This window comes from Cnephaeus nilssonii (genome assembly GCF_951640355.1).
Source record: "Cnephaeus nilssonii genome assembly, chromosome: 3".
In the NCBI taxonomy this organism is placed as follows: Eukaryota; Metazoa; Chordata; class Mammalia; order Chiroptera; family Vespertilionidae; genus Cnephaeus; species Cnephaeus nilssonii.
Window position 1 is genome coordinate 17434609 of NC_137074.1, and position 22003 is coordinate 17456611.

The 22003-nt window shown below is 39.2% G+C and overlaps 1 protein-coding gene across 12 annotated transcripts in view; it reads right to left on the minus strand.

Moving 5' to 3' along the window:
- The window catches only part of LOC307094044 (uncharacterized protein), a 322974-nt gene that overhangs the window by 241934 nt on the left and 59037 nt on the right, over positions 1 to 22003 (minus strand). For all 12 annotated transcript variants that reach the window (XR_013813029.1, XR_013813033.1, XM_079762508.1 and 9 more), the window contains exon 3: positions 7339 to 7427. Coding sequence is in view for 10 of the 12 variants with exons in the window: in XM_079762508.1 (XP_079618634.1) it covers positions 7339 to 7427 (89 nt within the window). In the remaining 2 variants the exon portion in view is untranslated. The remainder of the gene's footprint in view (positions 1 to 7338; positions 7428 to 22003) is intronic.

A 22003-nucleotide genomic window follows, 5' to 3' on the forward strand; every position in this document is an offset into this window, starting at 1 on the left:
TGACCAGGCCAGCAGGGGGGGGGCAATTAGGGGCAACCAGGCTGGCAGAGGGGGGCAGTTGGGGGTGACCAGGCAGGCAGGTGAGCGATTAGGAGCTAGCAGTCCAGGATTTTGAGAGGGCAGTCGGATATCCCCCAAGGGGTTCTGGATTGGAGAGGGTACAGGCTGGGCTAAGGGACAAATTTCGTGCACCGGGCCTCTAGTTATGTATAGAAACACCAAAATTATCTTTCTCAAGTCACAAGTTGAAAGTGAAGTGGGCCCATTTCAGTTTTACATTTATTCCTATTGATCAACCTGCCCAGACAATTCCACCTCCCTTTCCCACACTTTTGATTCAATCCATTATAAGTCCATCTTTTGGAAGGCATGCTGTGCCCACTGGTCAGAGACAGATTTGGTTCAATACTAAACTGAGTAATGCAAGTGGATAGCCAAATAGCTGATATTATACTCATTAGTGACTGAAAACAAAACAAGAAATCCCAGAGGAATAAATTGGATTTTGGTGAGAGAGATTGTAAAAATCTTACTGAGCGTAGAGTTGAAAAGGTTTGACAATATGGAGAATTTCTGTTTTTCATTCTGAGGGTTGTTTTCAATGTGTGTGATTTTGGAGCATATCTTGGATATTCTTAACATAGTTTTACTTAAGTTTCACTACAAAATGGCTTGTTCAATTCCCATGGTGCAGCAGACCACCAGAAATCCTCAAAAATAATCTTAGCCAATAAGCTTGCATGTATTACCTTCTAATGTAAAAATGATATGAATATTAATGCCCATACTAATTGCCTAAAATGGTCTGAGGGGGACAGAAAAACAGGGCTCTGATTCTCTCCTCTGGAACAGAATCTCAGTGAAGAGAGAATTATGAAGACATAGTTATAAAACATTCAAACACCAGTTCATGATCAGAAGAATGCCTAATTAGCACATCTGTGTTTGGGGAAAATGAAATTTAACCTCTCTTATGTTTAAAATATCTTCAAATATGACAAAGGTTCATGGCTATTTCAATAAACCTTCATCAACCTCCTCTTACGTGTCAAGCACTGTGGACAGAAAAGTGAATAAGACAAGGAACTGTGCCCTGCAAACTCCAAGACGACAGGGCGGATCCTTTAATAAGGTACCTAGATTTTTCTAAAACTTTCTTTTTTATTTGAGATATTATAACTTTTGTGGACTGCAGGTTCATGCAAAGTCAAAAACGCTAATTTTAGGATTCCAAAAGATTGCTGACATAATTAGAGAAAAGGAGCTAAGTAAAGTATAGAAAATGAGAGAGAGAGAGAGAATGAGCATGAGCCAACAGAAAGAACTGTCTTAAACAATTTCAGTTAGAGAATATCAGTCTGAAGTTACTTAGGATGCAACCTTAAAATATATTAAGAAAGTCATTTAAATTGGAAAAAAAATTGATTTGTGATGTGGTCATCAACTGTTGAAAAAGCTTTCTAAATCCAGCTGTTATGGGCAGAAACCAGGAAGAACTTTCTTTAAGAACCAGGAAGAAGAAGACAGAAGCAAAGAGACCAACAGAGACAGATCCTCCAAACTTCAAGATAAGCACAAAGTGATTATAAAACTTACTATGAATTTGTACGTAGTTTACTAACTTGAGACTGTTCATACTCTGCACTCATCAGAGTGCCTGGAACATCATGTGAGTTCAACAATAAATGTAGAGCAGATGCCTAAACTGTCCTTGCAAAGGACAGCCCTATTCTGGGATTTGCAAGTTAAGTGTGACTGTTGAAGAGAGGGAACTGCCAGGGTCTAAGGATGTCATCATTCTCTACATCCCTTTGATGAATACAAAATAAGAATGGAGACAATAAAGCAACATTCTGTTTCTTGAGGACACCCTAGGCATTGAGTCAGCATGATTACTTCAACAAACACTCTTTGATCATCTGCAGTTGTTTTTTACTTCACAATGCTTACTTTCTAATTGAAAGGAGAGCCTATGGGGAGATAGAACGTAAACAACAACAGGGACTTTACTATTAGCTGAGGGCAGCAAAAGTATTTTTAAAGGGGAACATATCATCGGCAATTGGTGCTTAACTATCTGGTAAATTGCTATTATCACAGTGCTTTATGAGTTTAAATGGAGGCAATATTGCCACAAATATTAGAGTATGTGTTCTCCTGTAATTGAATATGGAAAGTTATAATGTACTAGAGGCCTGGTGCACGAAATTCATGTATTGGTGGGGGTTCCTTCAGCTGGCCTGCACCCTCTTGCAGTCCGGGAACCCTTGGGGGATGTCCGACTGATGGCTTAGGCCCACTCCCTGTGGTGCTGCTGCAGAGGTGGGAGAGGCTCCCGCCACTGCCGCTGTGCTCACCAGCCATGAGCCCGGCTTCTGGTTGAGCGGCGCTCCCCCTGTGGGAGTGCACTGACCACCATGGGGCAGCTCCTGCATTGAGCATCTGCCCCCTGGTGGTCAGTGCATGTCATAGCGACCGGTTGTTCCGCTGTCGGGCTGAAACCAGCTCTCTGACATCCCCCAAAGGGTCCCAGATTGTGAGAGGGTGCAGGCCAGGCCAAGGGACCCCACCAGTGCGTGATTGGGGCCAGGAAAGGATGTGGGAGGTTGGCCAGGCAGGGAGGGACTGTGGGAGGGCTCTAGGGCATGTCCGGCCCATCTTGCTCAGTCCCGATCGACTGAACCTCAGCAGCAAGCTAACCTACTGGTCAGAGCGTCTGCCCCCTGCTGGTCAGTGCACGTCACAGTGACTGGTCAACCAGTTGACTGTCTGCCACCTGGTGGTCACTGCATGTCATAGCAAGCAGTTGAGCAGCCTTAGCATATCATTAGCATATTACAGTTTGATTGGTTGAACAGCCAACCGGATGACCAGACACTTAGCATATTAGGCTTTTTATTATATAGGATAAGCTAAGATCCCAGTCCAGGGTCTCTGTTTCTGTAAATTATGATTACTTATAATTTTTTAAAAGTCTATCTTCTTAATTATTTAACATTATGTCAATCAACCATGGAACGTGATGCATCTTAGAAAGCAGTTTCTTAGTAACACCTCCTTGGATCCAAAAGAAGTGAAGAGCACTTCTCCCCCAATGGACCTGAACCACTGAAACGGGTAATTGAGAATGACCAAATAAAGCATGGCGATTCCTGCCTTAGTGAGAGAAAAATGAACATTGTCTAGGACCGTGGTCGGCAAACTGCGGCTCGCGAGCCACATGCAGCTCTTTGGCCCCTTGAGTGTGGCTCTTCCACAAAATACCACGGCCTGGGCGAGTCTATTTTGAAGAAGTGGCGTTAGAAGAAGTTTAAGTTTAAAAAATTGGGCTCTCAAAAGAAATTTCAATCGTTGTACTGTTGATATTTGGCTCTGTTGACTAAGGAGTTTGCCGACCACTGGTCTAGGACATCAAAGAGTACTGCCCATACTTCCTATGAAATGGGTTAGATAACTATTTGTATTAATGCCCCTATAAACACACACATAAATATATTTTACTGTAATGTTGACTAAGTGCAGAATGATTATGTGAGACTGTAGGAATCTGTTAACTCATGTCTACCAAAGTGTTGGTAATGTGTTAAGCAACCTTAGCACACATAAGGTAGATACTTGAAAAAAAATATTGTGTGCAGAACTTAGGATAAAAACTTGCTCTCAACATAAAGAATCTAATTATTTATTGTGTTCTGATCAAAGGGAAACACACTTTACTTACTACCTACCTTTATAGATGGCCTTTCCTTAAATAGATTATGCCTTGATGTATGCTTGAGGTAAGCTTTGATTCATGAAGATGATTTTCATTAAGCACTCTATTTAAAAATGTATGGCCCCAGAAGGGGGAGAAGAAAAAAAAAAAAAAAAGAAGAGAGCCAAATTCCATCACACATGCATACATTTATGTTTCAACCATGCTAAAAGGCTGTGCATGTACCAGCAATACAATATTTGTGTGTGTTTTAGCTTACTGAGGAAGTTACAATGTGAGCTATCTGTTAAATTTCCAACTAAATCATTTTCTGGTCCCCTAACCTTTGTAAAGTCAGTAAATAACTGCTTTAGCTCACTGCTGCTCTTTAGCTTTCAGGTTAAAGCATGACAGTTAAAAACATCTTTGACAAATACAACTTGGCTTAAGAGTTCCTTCCACAAATGAAGTTTTAGGACAAACTTCGAGTGGATGGTTAGAAAATTCTTTAATACAATATCACACCAATTGGTAAATGAGCTTCTGTGAATTAGGATCCGGAAAAAGTTTCACTCACAGAGATAGGGCCCGACTGCACTATTTTTTCTTTGCTTCCATTCCTTTCTCAAATGACTGAGCAAGTTTATTAGAGGACAAAATTACTCTGTGTCAAAGCCATCAAGGGGGGGTTCAGGATGAAGCTAAATGTGTCTGATACCTGCCAAGTTCCAAGTGCATAGGACAAGCATGGAGTAGGCATTTCCATATACTTAATTGTGCAATTCTGTCCTGTTATTTTTCAGATAAAGGAAGTATGGTTTAAACTGGAGTATGTATGCATTTTATTCAAAGTCACATACCACGTGCATAGGGGAGCTTGCACATTAACATACTGCTCTGATATTAAAAATCCTGCTTATATTTGTATTCCTCACTGCCTTTCAGGTTGCATTAATGATCAGAACCCATAACCTTGATTTGAAAATCCAGAATGTTCATTTTTAATCTGGTATTGCTTTGAGAGGTACCAAGGGAGTTTGCTTGGCATAACCTGCTTTGGTAGCTGTTTACACTAGTTATTTCAATTTCTTAAAAAAACGTAAAACACTTTGGTTACAGGAGTAGTTTTACAGTGTTTCGCATTCATGAACTACTATCACTGTCGTGTTAACAAATACAGAGGGAGTGATATAGTTAAGGAAAAGCATGCCACCAAGAGTAAGGGTCGGAATCTATACAGGACAGAATTCGGATATTTTACTCATAATTCCCTTTGTAGCATAGGGAATAATAAGAGTGATTGGTTTGTGAACCAAAAACAACAACAACAAGCATCCCTTTCTTTGCTATTTTCATTTTACCAGCTTTAAATTCTATTTGCGAAAACAGGTCAACCTAGAGTCACAGGTCCATAAAAAGTGACAAGAGAACTTTTCATTTTCTCAAATTTTAAAATTGGCACAAGTTTGACTAGTTATTTTCCATGTGGCTCATCTTTAATTATCTAGCGCTGGTAGGAAGAGGATGCTACCTCCTAAGCCTTTGAAAATATTAAAAAGAATGAATTCTACCTTAAGATTTGGTAACCCACCCCATACGATCACAGGAAGAAGTAAAGCAGGGCAAAACTGCACATGTGAAAACCAAGAAGGTGAAACATCAACTGTGTCTGAGAAAATACGTGAAAATATATACATGGTATGTTTGACATTTTGGAGCATCCTTGGGGAGACATTGATTTGTAATTCAGATCACATAGCATCTTTGATTTCTCCCACTTGCCCATGGCCTTTCCCCACCCCCTCCCTCCAACTCCAGATAAAACACAAAAGCTTTCTCGGCAATGGATGGAGAGCAACCCAGGAATCTGTGCAGAGACTATCCATCACATTTCTGTCTTAATTGAATGACACCAGAATGAGATCGATAAAATGTAACAAGAGACAGCTTTGCATTTCCACACTCACTTATTCCCCCTCTCTATTACTCTCAGCTACCACCGTGACCAGAAAGCCCAAGTACAGAACATGATCGCCACTGCCAGGCAAGCTGTCCGGATATGAATAAACTTGTCAGAGAAACAACAAAACTTACAAACCTTAGAAGGGAGCTGGGGAGACAAAGGTTACGAGAGTAGCACTGAATAAATAGGCTTCTTTCAAAAAGCAATTTCGTAGATGCATTCTCCCTCCCTCCTAAATAACCTCCTCTAATGTAATGTTTCAGTTAGGTAATCTCAACAGCTGTCTCTGTAACCACCCCCCTCCCTCCCCCCTCCCCAGATTTCTTGAGAATGCATCAGGGGCTGCCTCAAAAGTAGATGTGGTGACATCTCAGCTCAAACCTGCGAGTCCTACAATAAATGCCGGGCAGCTGCCATGCCCGCATGCACAAGGTTCCCGAGATCGCCAATGCATTATTGATGACCTCATCACTCTGCTAAAAGCGGAGGTTGACATTGTTCTAATATCAGCCTTCTCCTGGAGAGCCCTGGCTCTGCATGGGAATCGATCTCAGGAAGAAGTGCACCAGAGAGCAAAACTGCACATGTGAACACCGAGAAGGCGAGGCATCGCCTAGATTCGCTCCATTCGGATCGTGTTAACTACAATCGCATGGCCTGCCACGATGTTTTTATATCTTTGACAGTTTACAATGTGGCCAGATGCTAAGCTCTTTGTTGCCATAGTTCATTGAATAGCCCACATCTTGATCTTGTTAGAAATTATTCCTGGAACGAAAGTCTGTATGATAAAAAATGCCTTCAATGTAGTTTCCAAAAGTGCATTTTCTTTGAATGCTTCATTCCAGTGGGTTTTCTCCAGATTATTTTGAGACTTAATTAGATATAGAGGACTGCTCTAGATACAGTGGCTCCCTCCCATGGCCATGTGACAACTCAGGAAGCTAGGTGCCTCCAGAGATACAGAGAGTCCCTCTGTACTCTCTATAATTTTGTTCTTTTATTCTTTTAAATAATAATGTAAGATTATAGCACATATCAGTGGCTAACTTCTTTATAGGTTTTTATTTTATTATTCAGTGTATTAGTCTCAAAAATGACACATTGAATAATATGACAAAATATGGGTCCCATCTCATCCCAAGTAGGCAGAATAGAGAATTCGAAAATATATCCAAACCATGGGTTAGAGCTTGACTATTTTCTATGCTCATGCTTAGAGATAATAGCTCCAGTAGTCTGTCCTTGTTGTTAAACACTATTTTCATAGCTGGTATATGGCTAGGCCATTTGCAAAATAACCACTGGTCTCAAGTAACCACTGGGTTTTAGAGCGAGGCAGCTTGTAATGAAATCATTATTGACAAATGAAACAATGGGTCATAGGGAACAAAAGGCAAAACATACACAGTTTTGCTTCACCTGCAGACATTGGTCACCTGAGTCAGGAGCGGAAGCCATGCATGAAGGAACTCGGTTCATCAACCTTGCATAGGGAAGGCCTGCATTTGATGTCATGTCAATTTCCCCCAAGTTACAGATTTTGATGTTGCCCAGCACAGTCTAAGGTCCCAGAAAATGTGGATATAATAGGAAAAGTGTGTGTCTTTATACATTGTATGCACATACTGTGAGACAAAATGTACTCGGGACATTCTAAAATAGATAAAACTTAAGATACCTCCAGGCTTTCTCGCATGGCTTTAGGATGATCGATGCTATTGAAGGTAGGCAGGGCCCATTTTCCCCAGTGATGCAGGCGCTTCACCCCTGGGGAGAAAACAAACAAACAAACAAGTTGCATGGAATAGGGAACTTCTTTGAGCACCATAAACTAACACTAACTTGGAATAAGTATCTTTTACCTCTGATCACTTTTTTTTTATTTTATTCATTGCTGTTTGCTTAGCTGGTGGGCTGCCGAACATGTAGCAGTAAGAGAGAGAGGCTATTTCTGGTATGAACCAGCACATCACTGAAAAAAAAATAATTAAAATGCAACAAACAGCAGCAGAGTTTGGTGGGATCTGGTGGTCCCGCTGTGGGCACACCTCTGATTAGGGAAGTGGATGAACCCCACGGAGGCCATGTAGGTCAGGGAATGCCCCTGTCCACAGTGTGATATCCCACAAGGAACATACTGAGTGCTGTGGGGTGCTCCTTGTTGTGGGTGTTGTTGTGTGGGGGTGGTTTTAATTTTAAAAATGAGGCTGTGGCTAATTAGGGGTGTTGGCACAGCTTGGACTGATGAAACCGATTACAATTATAAAAGATGCTGGGGCTGGAGCAGGCAAAGATGCTGGCTGCTACCCGGGTAGCCCCAGCGGTGTCTGTATGGTTGTCAAGGATGATTATGCTAGAAGCAGACTGGATTTATTGGCTTTTTTTCCTGTAGGATTCAAATGCCCATGCATGGAGCTCATAGTACTATTACCAGAGTCTTGGTTCCTCTTTTGTATTGTCCCTGAACCTTTAGGAAATTCAAGAAAGAAAAAGCAGACCCACTTTACTCTCCAGCGTCTCTACGAGAAAGCAGGATGAGTAAAAGAGAACAATTGTCTTTCCCGAGTAACTTTATCATTCTTAAAACTTATAGTCAGTCTCAATCCTGTTTGTTTTTCACATACTATCTATTTGAAATTGATAAGAAACAAGAGAACATGCTTGATATATACCAATAAGGTGAAAAAAGGAACAAACTGAATTTTGCTTAAGGAAATTTATTTTCTAGAGCATGAAGAGAGGAGGAAAGAAAGAAAGAAAGAAAGAAAGAAAGAAAGAAAGAAAGAAAGAAAGAAAGAAAGAAAGAAAGAAAGAAAGAAAGAAAGAGAAAGAAAGGGAAAGAAATCAAAAGTACAAAAACCTGTGTCTAATCCTATGGGGTAACCAATTGAAATGCAGCATCTAAACATGGTTTATGTTTGAGTTTTGTCCCCTCATGAGTATTCTTCATTTAGGAGATGTGCATTTATTACAACACGTTACAAAAGAACCTGAATGGGTATTCAAATAACTGCTGCAATCAAAAGATTCTCTTTTTCAAAGAAACAAGCACAGATTTATATAGTTTTTGTGCTTTGCCATGGACATTCTAAAATGATAGAAAGATTCTCATTTGTGCCCCCCTCCTTCCCTGGAAGCTATTGAATTGTTCTGATTTTGTACAGTGTAGGACATTCCTGAAAAAATAAAACATTTCAACTTCGTACAAAAGGTGAGGCTTTCCATTGGAAATTTTTCTTTAGCAGGGAAAAAAAATAGAGAAATGGGCTGACAGCTTTAGAAAATTTAAACAATTCCCCTTGCCAAAATACGTATTTCATGATTTTTCTCTAATTTCAGATTTGGTGCATATGTGTCCAGCTAACAATGAATGCTTTCAATTTCAACATTCAATTTCTTCTCTCCCTGCTCAAAGCAATCTTCACTTTTTAACAGGCAATTATTTTTCTAATTGCTTCTTAAAAACTTTTTTTCAGGATGACTGTGGGACACTCCACTCTACGTTATACATCATGGATGCATTTAAAACTAATGGAGTGCATTGTAAATTGCAGAATGCACTTGATTGCTAAGAGTATCTTAGAATGAGGAAGATAAGCAAAGAGATTATTTGTCAAAGTACTAGAAAACTTTTGAAACTTACAAATTCATAAAAATCACAGGGAAAGTCAGTTGAGAATAATTCTTTTAAGGAAAAATAAAAGCAAAATAGCATTGGCTGTGATTGTTTTAATGGGATATATAGTGTAATACTATTTTCTTCCATAGGCATTAAAGCTCACTTCACAAAATACTGTACTCTCCTATTTTTTTTATTTAAAATCTATTACCTACAATGAACACACTTTTCTATACCAGAAAGAAATAAAACCAAGCTTTTATAATCTCAACTGTTCATATATATATATTTTCACTTGAAATATAATGCTTCAAAACAACTCTTAGGTGCAAAAACAAAACAGAAAAAAAAAAACTAGTTAGAAATCAAGAATAAACAATATGCTACATTTTACTAGACTCAATTTAACTGTCAGGCATGAAAAGAAAGACAATGCCATCTAGCCCTGTGCTACCTTAGAAAAGTATCTTACAAAAGCACCGCTAATTTCCATGTTGCAGACACAAACAGAATAATAAAAAGGCATGTGGCTAAGCAGTTGAAATTTGTAATTCTGTTCTTTTATAGATCATTCCAATAGGTTTTAGTTCAAATCAGAAACCATAAGCTGATGTTTCATGAAACCAACTAAACATATAATGAAAGCTTCCTTCAATGTCAATGTTTTAAAATTAATATGTGACAGACTGTTTAAAAGACTTGTTTAATTATTAATAGAAACATTTTATCATATAGATTTTTTTAAGTTGCACTTGCCATTAACTACCACTGATTGCAATAGGAGGTAAAATACAGAACATGGCTGGGCCAGTCTATCAAAGTCCTAATTAGTATCATGCTATAGAAAAACAATGAAGTGATTTTGTCACCAATTACTGACAATTAGCCTAAGTACAACAGTTAATTTCATGGAAATAAAACCACTATAAAATGAAAGGAACAAAAACTATCATAATTAATGGCATTTGCCTGCATTCCTCTACTGTGTGTGTGTGTGTGTGTGTGTGTGTGTGTGTTTGTGTGTCTTTTTTTTTAACCATAAAAGTTTTGAAACAACTTGAACAGCTACACAGGTACACAAAATTCAAGAGCCTGTGTTTCTGTGTTTCTGGGTTTTCTGATTTGTAAGCATCTGTGGGGACACATCACGTAGCAACAGAATTATGTATATCAGTTTTTTATCCCTTAAACCTAAATACTTCATACATCCAGCGTGTGCACTTGTTAAACAATAAAACCAGTGTGTTTAGTTACAGAGAAATGTCTTGGGATAGCATCTCATTCCACTGTTGCACTGCATCTAGGTATAGTGAACTGCCAATAATTGTAGGAATGCTAAAAAGTTAAAAGTTCCTAGTCTCCCTTGCACTTCGGTCCCACTCAAACTTTTCTCTCCACTTGCTGCTCCTCCTCCTCCTCCTTCTTCTTCTTCTTCTTCTTCTTCTTCTTCTTCTTCTTCTTCTTCTTCTTTTTTCTTCTTCTCCTTCTTCTTCAATGTCGCCCTGCTGTCCTAGTCATGAGCCTGGGGGTGTCTGGGCTTGTGCCACATGTCAGTTTCATCTCATGCATGAACTCGGTCACACGTTTCAAAAGTTGCAGAGTCACAAGGCATCAGGAAGTCAACTCAAGCTTTAAAATGTTGTGCTGGCTTCTCTGAAAGCCGGAGAGGATTCGTTTTGCAAGTTACCTACCCATCAAGAAAGTAAAAAATACTTCAAGGCCAGAGACTTCTAACACTAAACTTCCGAAAGTGTACCCTCGCCAAGATTTTTCTAGTTTCCACAAGTTTTGAAAACAGAACGTTAAGACCTAACAAAACATCTATCAACAGCCACATCACTTTTAAAACTATACGTAGACAAATAAACATTTTAGAGTTTTTTTTGGCCGCGCGGAGATAAGATCCTCTCTGGGGAGAGGACCAGAAACTGCTCTGTCTTTTGTGCAGACTCCTGGAATGTGCTGGCCTTTCATTTCTTTCTTTGTGTCTGGCACGCTGGCCTCACGGGCAGTGTCTTAAGCCAGGCAGGGTCAGGGCAAACAGAGAGCTGCATTCATGGACAGATCAAGTTTATGTGAGAATCTGCTCCTCCACTGCCCTCAATCTCCATATGAATCGTTAATAAAATCTCAGCCTGAAAGCTCATCACCCCAACAGTGGGGAAGTCATGCAGAGAATCCTCCAGCTCAGAAAAACAAGATTTCTTTATCTTGTTCATCCTTCGCCAGCATTCGTGGGAATTCTGCCATGTAACCTCCTCCTGAACCAATCTCTCCCCCCCCCCACCCCTTCCCTCCAACACCCCTCTGCTCCCCACAAGTTGCACCTGATCACCAGGGAAGGCAAGGAGCTAAAAGACAAAAGAAGCATTCTGACACCCACAGCAAATCTACCACACCAACTTTGCCTCTGCAGTAATTTGCTGCTCTAAAAAACCTTCAGGCAAAAGGAAACATCAATGCTTCATTTTTTCCAGTTTGTGTCAAGCAGCTGGAAAGACTTTCCCAGAGCTTTATGACACCACATGAACCAGAGAGCCACAGATATAATAAAAGGTCACATTTAAAGCGAAGAACAGAGTCCTACCCTAATTAACTTGATATCTCCATGCAAATACTGGACAGGAACAAGACTCCATGTATGTTGCAGCCAATCTTGCGTGCATCTTGCTACAGGCTAGCTGGGCCTCTTGTTTCCTCTGCTTTTGCTCCTTGCAAACTGTTTTAATATCGAACGCTTTTCAGTGGGATGGGCTGATGAACGAAAACATGAATTTCCTGCTTGCCCTTTAAGGTGGGTTAAAGGGGGTTGCTAGCAACCAATTACAGAACAAAAGAACACAAAATGAGAGAAGACTTAAGATCCTAAGGAGTGAATGTGTTACATTCTTTGTGGTCTATTTTTTAAACTAAGTGTTTTATTTTTATTCACTCTTATGGTGAATAGTGAACAATATCTATTTCATTAAAAAAATGAAAGCAGTTGACCCAGTAGCTCCTGAAGGAAATCTACTGTTTTCTACTCAAAAAGTCTTTAAATGCACTTCACTTCCATTTCAACTTGATAATAATTTTACAAGGAATAAAAAAGTTTGAAAGTTTATCAAAATCTGTGAATCAGATTTTCACATTGCTTTAATATACTTAGGTATATTTCAGAATAAGAACTTATATTTTCAACCCTAATGAACATTTTGACCCTATTACATCTTTATTTCTTCATTTATTTTGGTCAGTAACGCAACATTAACTTCTAAACTCGTTGCACATAAATTGTTCCAAAATATCTTTCATTAAACTTTTCTGTCATATAACTGCATATGTTCAAAAAATGAATGTCATTTAAAAACAAATAATTCTAAAGTATACTTAAGTGAATGTGATTTAACTAAATATAATGACAATTTCCATCACTATCTAAAAATCACATTAGATAATATTTGAGAAGTTAAAAATAAACAAACACACACACATACATATACAGAATTTCTTAAAAGCTAGCAAAGTAAAAGGAACATAAAATGACAGCTCACCCACTCACATAATAAAGTCATGAATGTACTATATCACTCAATTTATTTAAAGTGAAATCACTATTATAAATAGCATAGTTGCTTTCTTTACAATCATATGTATCACTTTTTTATCATGCAAAACATAGGAATCAGGAGTTCAAGGAATTCTCTTACATAAAATTGATGTCACCAAAGTTTGATAAATTTTCAAAACAAAAGTCATTATAGTTTTATATTAAAAATCCCAGTGCCTCATGGAATTCTATTTAGATATTATAACATTAGAAATTCATTAAAGACACAATAGAGCTACAAATGCAAAATAAAGTTCAATATTATTCTTTAGAATTGATGTCAATTATTATTATAATTAATATGTATTACATTGTTTCTGGAAGTATAGAAATTCCAACTGTTCTTCACAATACATCTAAGCTAAATTAATTTTTAAATATATAGTCAGTAATTCAATGAATGTTAGACATACTTGCAAAGTTATATAATATGTAAAAAGAGTTATTTTAGGAAATGGAGAATGATCTGAAATACGCATTTCTCTTTTAGGTAATTACTCAATAAGCTAATTTTATAGTAATGGGTTTAATAGTTAAGTAGAGCTATGAGAAACTCAATACTTTTTATCCATAAGACTGTGTGCTACTGATTTATAATACCTCAAGTCTTCAATGTGTTGGTTTACTTTCATCAATTGCCAAAGGAATAGTAATATTTTAGCACAGAACCTGTATTTCCAAACCTCAGTTTTTATTGTGATGTGTGTTTTCTGAAAAACAGAAATTAATGATTCTGTCAATTCCCTTTAAGAGTTTGCTTTTCAAATTATGTGTTTTCAAATTTTTCTGTAGGTCTAGAGTACAGCTCCTCATTCTTTTTCTAAGCAATGTGCCCTGTGGATTTCCATGGGGGCCTGCAATCCATAACAGAGTGAAGGAAGAGGCTAAGTTAAACATGCATGTTCCTGGGAACCCTGTGAGCCACAGAAAGAGAACCTGTTTTTGAGAACTAGCCTGGAGGTGGAAAGCAGGTGAAGCAATCAAGAATTCTAATCCAGACACGTGTATTTACATTCAGAACATAAACAACAGTGTGGTTCCATAATATGAGGTTTAGCAAGGCTTTTAGACAGCCTACAGATAAAACCAGAGGCAAGTTGCAGCTTCCATATTGTTACAGACTGAACGTTTGTGTCCCTTTACAATCCTATCTAATAAAGAGGGAATATGCAAATTGACCATCACACTGTCACAAAGATGGCGGTGCCCATAGCCACAAGATGGCGGTGCTCAGTCCCCTCAGCACCACTGGAGTCCCCCAGTCCTTTCAGCCCCACTGCTGAGAGCAGACAGTGGGGTGTGGGGGCTTCATCAGCCAGGCCCCGCAGAGAGCAGAGAACCATGGGGAGTGGGCCTAAGCCGTCAGTAGGACATCCTCTGACAGCTCCTGGATTAGAGAGGGTGCAGGTCGGGCTGAGGGACCCTCCTCCCCCATGGACGAATTTTGTGCACTGGGCCTCTAGTTCATATAATAAAGTCTAAAAACCTCCATTGTGGCTACATTGGGTAATGGGACCTCTAAGGAAGTAATTAATAATGAGGTAAAGGAGTCAGGCCCTGACTTGATAGGATTAGCGCTTTTTTAAGAAGAGATGCCAGAGTTCTCTCTCTCTCTCTCTCTCTCTCTCTCTCTGTCTGTCTTCCCTGCTATAAACATTCATAACATGGAAGATGAGAGAGGAAGTGGGTGTCTACCCACCAGGAACAGAGCCCTCCCCAGAAACCAAATTTGCTATCACTTTGATCATGGACTTCCATTCTTAACAACTGTGAGAAAATAAATTTCTGTTGTTTAAGCCACCCAGGCTCTGACATTTTGTTATATCAGCTGAGCATATTAGTATACATATTGAAACAAATGATTACAGTAACAAATTGGAATAAACTCAGAACTGCATTCTAAGAATAGTTCTGCTTTACCTGTTCTTTCTTTCCTTCTTGTAGAGCTAGGTGAAATAGGCAAGAATCTCAATTTGTGTCCTTACTTCTATTGTAAGGTGGTAAGCCTACCACCCCACTGCTGGACTGCTTGCAAATCTGTCTTAGACAAGCATTATGGATTTTATACCTAAACTAGAGAGGTATGAAATTAATTTTATATCTCTACTTAATCTCTCAGAATCATTTTCACTCAAAATACCTATGTCAGAAAAAACATTGATGGTATAATGAGAAAGAGCATGGACTTTAAAGTAAAGGTCTAGGAACAGATGAGCTTCAGCTTATTCTTTGACCTTACATATCCCTTGGCCAGTCTACACATCAGTTTCCTAAGATGCAAAATGGGAGAAACCTCCCTGATGTTAAAATGTTATAAAGTGTAGGTGCTGCTAATAAGGTGGTACACATCTTCAGCATGATTATGATCATTATCATTATACTTTCCCAGGCTCCTTAAATTTCTCTCAGTTCAATTAAGGTACTATATATATAGATTCACATATTCTTTAAATTTCAGCTTTGTTGACATAATCCTATACAATTAGAGGCTAATATGCAAATTGTCCCCTTGACCAGGAGTTCGACCAGGGGGCGGGGCTGGCCAGCCAACCACCTGCGGCCCCTGTCCACAGCCAGCACCGCCCCCAATCAGCACCCCCAACCCTGATTGGGTGGGCAGGTTGGACCCCACCCAGGCACAAATTCATGCACCAGGTCTCTAGTTGACATACAAAATTGTAATATTTTCAAAGTGTACATTGTGGTGATTTGATATACATATACATTGCGAAAGGATTCCCCCATCTAGTTAACTAACACATCTATCACCTCACATATTTATTTATATCTGAGTTTGGGTTTTTGTGTGAGCACATTTAAGTTCTACTTTCTTAGCAAATTTCAGTGTTATCTACTATAGTCACTATATTTTACATTAGATCCTTAGACCTCATTCAACTTGTAGCTGAAAGTGTGTACCCTTTTACCAACCTTTCCTTATTTCCCAGCCCCAGAGTCTGGCATCCCTTTTCTACTTTCCATTTCTATGAGTTTGAGTTTTGTTTTGTTTTGCTTTGGTTTTTTAGATTCCAAGTAAAAATGATACATGCAGTACTTGTCTTTCTCTGTGACTTATCTCATTTAGCATAATATCTTTAAGATGTGTTGCAATATGGCAGGAATATCATCTGTGTGTTGCAAATGGCAGGATTTCCTTTTGGCTCATTGCTGAATAATATTCCAAATTACATCTATCACCATATATCTACCTATAGATACATAGAGATAGATAGATACATCTTTTTCTATTCATACATAGATGGATACTCAGGCTGTTTCCATATCTTGGCTATTGTCAATAATTCAGCAATGAACATGGTAGGGCAGGTATGTCTTTGATAGTCTGTTTTCCTTTTCTTTGGATATGAACCAAGAAGTGGTATTGCTAGATCATTTAGTAGTTCTATTTTAATTTTTTTTAGGAACCTCCATATTGTTTCCCGTCGTGGCTGTACCAGTTAACATTCCCATAGAGCCAGACAATTTTTTTGCCTTCCTAGAGTCGCCTTCACAGAATCCTATGTAATAAAATAATAATATGCAAATTGACCGTCACTCCAACACACAGGATGGCTGCCCCCATGTGGTCAAAGATGACTGACTCCATGTGGACACAAGATGGCCACCACAAGATGGCCAGCAGGGGAGGGCAGTTGGGAGGGACCAGGTCTGTAAGGGAGGGCAGTTGTGGGCAATCAGGCCAGCAGAGGAGGGCAGTTGAGAGGGACCAGGCCTGCAAAGGAGGGCATTTGGGGGCGATCAAGCCTGCAGGGAAGGGCAGTTAGGGGTGACCAGGCTGGCAGAGGAGGGAAGTTGGGGGCAACCGGGCCTGCAGATAAGGGCAGTTGGGGGGGACCCAGGCCAGCAGGGGAGAGCAGTTGGGGGGGACCAGGCCTGTAGGGGAGGGCAGTTAGGGGTGACCAGGCCTGCAGGGGAGGGCAGTTAGGGGTTACCAGGCCAGCAGGGGAGGGCAGTTAGGGGCAAACAGGCTGGAAGGGGAGCAGTTAGGCATCAATCAGGCTGGCAGGGGAGTGGTTAGGGGGTGATCAGGCTGACAGGCAGAAGTGGTTAGGGGCAATCAGAAAGGCAGGCAGGCAAGCAGTTGGGAGCCAGCAGTCCTGGATTGTGAGAGGGATGTCCGACTGCCAGGTTAGGCCCGATCCTACCTGGATCAGGCCTAAAAGGGCAGTCAGACATCCCTTGAGGAGTCCCAGATTGGAGAGGGTGCAGGCTAGGCTGCAGGACACACACCCCATGCACGAATTTCATGCACCAGGCCTCTAGTTATTTCTTAATATAATCCCTGAAAATTTCTTCAAAATTTAGTATGAAAAAGAAAGTATATTTTCCCAATGCAATGTTGTTTCTGACAAGTTAGTGGGTGATTAATTTATAAATGAAATACTACTATACAGATAATAGGATGATGTTTAGAAGTGTTTAGAGATCTCTGCAGATAGGAGACCATATAAATCAGTTATTTCTGATGCTCTGATAAGGGATCAACATGGTAGTAGAAAAATATTTGCTTCCTTTTGATTAACAACAGAACATTAAGGAAAGTTAAGGGTGTATTAAATAAAATTTAAAAAATTATTATTTGAGCCATAAAGACTATGTAGTTACCAACATACTCATCTTTGTCAAAAACATACTACAGCTATAGTTTCTATTTGGAATATTGTGAAGCCATATAAACACTCCGTGGAGCTATATTACAGAATATATTCTATTCCTAACATTATTTCTGTCTTTATTATCATACTTTGCTTTAAAGGTCACAGTGAAGATTTTATGTGTGGTTCACTCTTGCTAATATTTTAAATATAGCCCTTTAATTCTATTTCAGTAAAAATAATATGTTATATGTAAAAATATATAAAATGTCAAACAAAACATATAAAATGTTCCATTTTATATTGATGCTTCTATAGTGCATAACATTGAAGTGAATTATTTCAAATGAAACTCTAGGACAGGCGTCCTCAAACTACGGCCCGTGGGCCACATGCGGGTGTTTTTGCCATTTTGTTTTTTTACTTCAAAATAAGATATGTGCATTGTGCATAGGAATTTGTTCATAGTTTTTTTTAAACTATAGTCCGGCCCTCCAACGGTCTGAGGGACAGTGAACTGGTCCCCTGTTTAAAAAGTTTGAGGACTCCTGCTCTAGGAGCTAATTTGATTTTAAGATGATATAAATATTATAAAGAAAAATGAGGTATGATTTTTTTTTTAATTGGAGCTGCCAAACATGGACCAAAATGATTAATACTGTGCTAATTCAATGTAAGCACACTCCCCAAATTGTTTATCATTACATAACATATATCCTTGCCATAGTTCTACAAGAAATTATGGTCTCTAATTGTCACATTAATGTTGCTAATGTGATTTTATTCAACAATTGATCAGTTGGCAAAAATACCAAGAGAATCAAAATATTAGTCTAGCTATGTGTAACATCAAAAGTTACATACTGTCCTGACCTGGTCAGGCATGTAAACTAATTTCCTATACCTGGTAGAATTCACATACTAGTACCCTTGAGTATTCCTCCACTTTACCATATATAATTCTTTGGCACTTGTCAAGTGACACAGGGATCCATTTTCTTCTGTAGCAGCATCCTATATAATAAAAGGCTAATATGCAAATCGACTGAACAGCAGAACGACCGTTTGCTATGACGCACACTGACCACCAGGGGGCAGATGCTCAATGCAGAAGCTGCCCTCTGGTGGTCAGTGCATTCCCACAGGGGGAGTGGCACTCAGTCAGAAGCCGGGCTCACAGCTGGCAGTGGCAGTGGCAGGAGCCTCTCTTGCCCCTGAGGCAGCACTAAGGACCCCTTGGAGGGTGTCCGACGGGCCTAAGCTGGCAGTCGGCCATCCCCTGAGGGGTCTCAGACTGCGAGAGGGCATAGGCCGAGCTGAGGGGACCCCCCCACCCACAGTGCAGGAATGTTGTTCACTGGGCCTCTAGTCTTAGTATAAGCCTCTTATGTAAGTTTCCCTCCATTAGCTTGACCATTAACTCCATTAATTACCAGATTTTCTTCTGTCTTTCCCTGCCCTCCACTTATGGAGGTAGCTTTGCAGGTCTGGGACCTTCCCTGGGTCTGAGTGTGCTAAAGCTATAAAAACTTAACAGTAGGTAAGAAATAGTTAAAAAACAAAGGTTTCTGCAAAACTTCAAAACTAATTTTTCCACAAGAGTTTTTTCCTTGGTTTGGAAATAAACACCTCTTGAATTATTTTAGAAAAATTGTGAATGTGGCTATTCCCAATATGTATTTGCCAAGAATTCTACTCCTTAATTTTTAAATATGCAGGCAGTTGAATTCTTCAATCATGTGCTTGTTGCTAATCCAGCTTTATTGAACTCTGGAGAGGTTTGCTCCCCAAGGAGTCCCCAGGCCTTTGCGCCCTGTGCACTGTGTCAAGAATAAATGAGAAGCAAGTTACAACAGGCTCAAATGCAGCGTCCAGGCAACTCTATTGGATTCTATGTTTGGCAAAATGTACTTCCCTACAGTTAATTCTCAACTACAAATCAAAAGTAAGCTCTAAATATATAAAGAATTCTTTAGTCAAAATCAAGGTAAAAATCTTTAAATTATGGGAATCAATTGGAAAACACATTCCATACATAATCTTTTAAAATCTCTCTGTAACATTGACAGAGACCAGTATTTTTTTTATTCTCAGACATTTAATTAGTTTTAATTGATTTTAAAGAGAGAGGAAGGGAAAGGGAGAGAAAGATAGAAACATCATTGATAGAGAAACATCAATTGGCCACCTCTTGCACACCCTCCCCCCCCCCCCCCCCCCCCCGCCCCAGACATCAAGCCTGCAACCCAGGCACATGCCCTGACTGGGAAATGAACTGGCAACCTCTCGGTGTCCTGGATGACACCCAACCAACTGAGCCATTGGGTTCTCACAAACCATCAAAAACCAACTAGAATACTTTTCTCTGCCACAACTTTTTAAACTTGTACGTCCAAACGGTAATATTGTTATAAACTTGTACTGTCCAAAATGGTAGCCACTAGCCATGTATACCTTGTGAAGATGTAACCTCTTGATTCTAGGGACATATTACTCTTTAGAAAAATTGCATCTGTTTGTAGCACTGTTTCTAAATATGTTGCATTACGTACACTGAGTGGCCAGATTATTATGTGTTCAGAGATCATAATAATCTGGCCACTCTGTATTTTTGAGAAGAAAATTAAACATCTAGACTCTTCTCAGCAAAAACAAAACAAAAAACACTTTTATGGACATGCATAGAGTATTGCACACAATGTCTGGATTCCAGGGACCTTCTGCAACCAAACAGTGTACTGAGTTAATGACTCCAGTTATAGGAGTTCTTTTGCTATGTGTTATCTCTTTTCCACACCATTCCCTATGAAAGCCTATTGGAATATCAATACCATGGGCAGGAGGAGCCCGGACAAAGAAAGCCAACACAGAGGGACAATGACCCAACTTCAGTAGAAGCTCCAAGTCAGGTAATGGAGCGTTACGTGCAGTGTCCCATGGGATATCATGAGATTGGGTTGAATGCAACAGCCACAGGAGCCCAAGATCTAGCACAAGGGTTGGACATTGACAATGGGAAGCTTCAGGCACAATGAAAGTCCAGAATCTAATCACTGAGATTCAAATGATAGGATTTTTGTAACAGTCCTCTATTCAGGGATTAGACGTGAGTTAAAGGAACTGATGCTAGGGGAGCCTGTATAGAGAATAACAAGAATCTCTGTGCCTGGCCAAGCTGGCTGTGTTCAGGTTTAGGCAATAGCACACATGAGGAAACTGAGGATGACTTTATTGACAGAGCAGAAGTAAGGTGAGAGACAGCTGAAAATGTGCTCTCCAGAAAAAGAGCTCTGTGTGGAACTCAGAACTTGTCATATTATTCAAAACAGCTGAAATGGTGATTGTAGTGTCTCTTAAGAACCCAAGTGGTTATATCAACTTAACATTTCTTTTACCTATAACCCTTGGAATATAATTAAAATCAATTATAATAACAGATTATTTATTTTATTAGCTACATAGTATACAGCTATATATTACGTCTACAGATTCTGGAGTTGGCTTGCATAGGTTCATGATTTAGTTCCATCATCAACTAACTGTGTGACTTTAGACTTTACCTTCTGTACTATATTTGCAAATCTGTAAAACAGAAATGAAAAGAATACCCAACCCATAGGAAAGTTATAGGTTTAGAGCAATGACTGACACAGTGTGTGTTCCTTCAATGTCGTATATATTGCATTTTGCTCAGTAGATTATTTTCATTCTAAATCTTTGAAATGTCTAATTATACATTGTCTCAATTTTTAGATATTTTTATATGATCACTAATGTATTAAAAGACTTCTGTTCTGAATTTTGAGGACCTGGGTTCTGAGGCATATGATTCTCTGATGGTAGAGGAGTTATGCCCATCAATTTATCATCTCACATTGATGACAAGTGTTCTCTGTGTGTTAGTTGGGTGATTCTGAGTCATGAACAAACTGTTCTGTAAACTTCAAAGTTTTTAAAAACATGGTTGAGTGAAAAAACACTTAGGACACATGGGCAATCTCTATTCTAGAGTCACAGCTCTCTTAGAGTGTGGCACGTTTTCACAAGAAATGTTCTTAAAATGTTGTAACTAGAACACAGGCATAAACATAAAGAAAAATCTGAAACAGTGGCCATCTATGTGCAATAAATTAGAAAAATTATTATTTCCCATGGAGCCTCAGGATACAATAAGATCTATAGGAAATAAAGTCTTTTTTTTTGTGTTTTTTTTTTGTTAACACTATGCTCTGCCATCATCACATTTTTCCTATCTTCATTTCCCAGCATGTTTATTATAGAGCATGAAAGGATTAGACAATTGGGTGCCCAGCTGAAATGCATTCTATATTGGGCTCATTATTAATAACCACTAATTGAATTTCATATCATCATAATAATTCCAATTAGAATAATGATAATACATTATTGGAAGAATAAAAGGTTATCTTTCTGTCTCCCAGCAGGGCTATTAGCTTAGGTGAGAGACATATAGATTCAAACTAGTTCTCTCAGCAGTTTTAAATCACAACCATTGTAA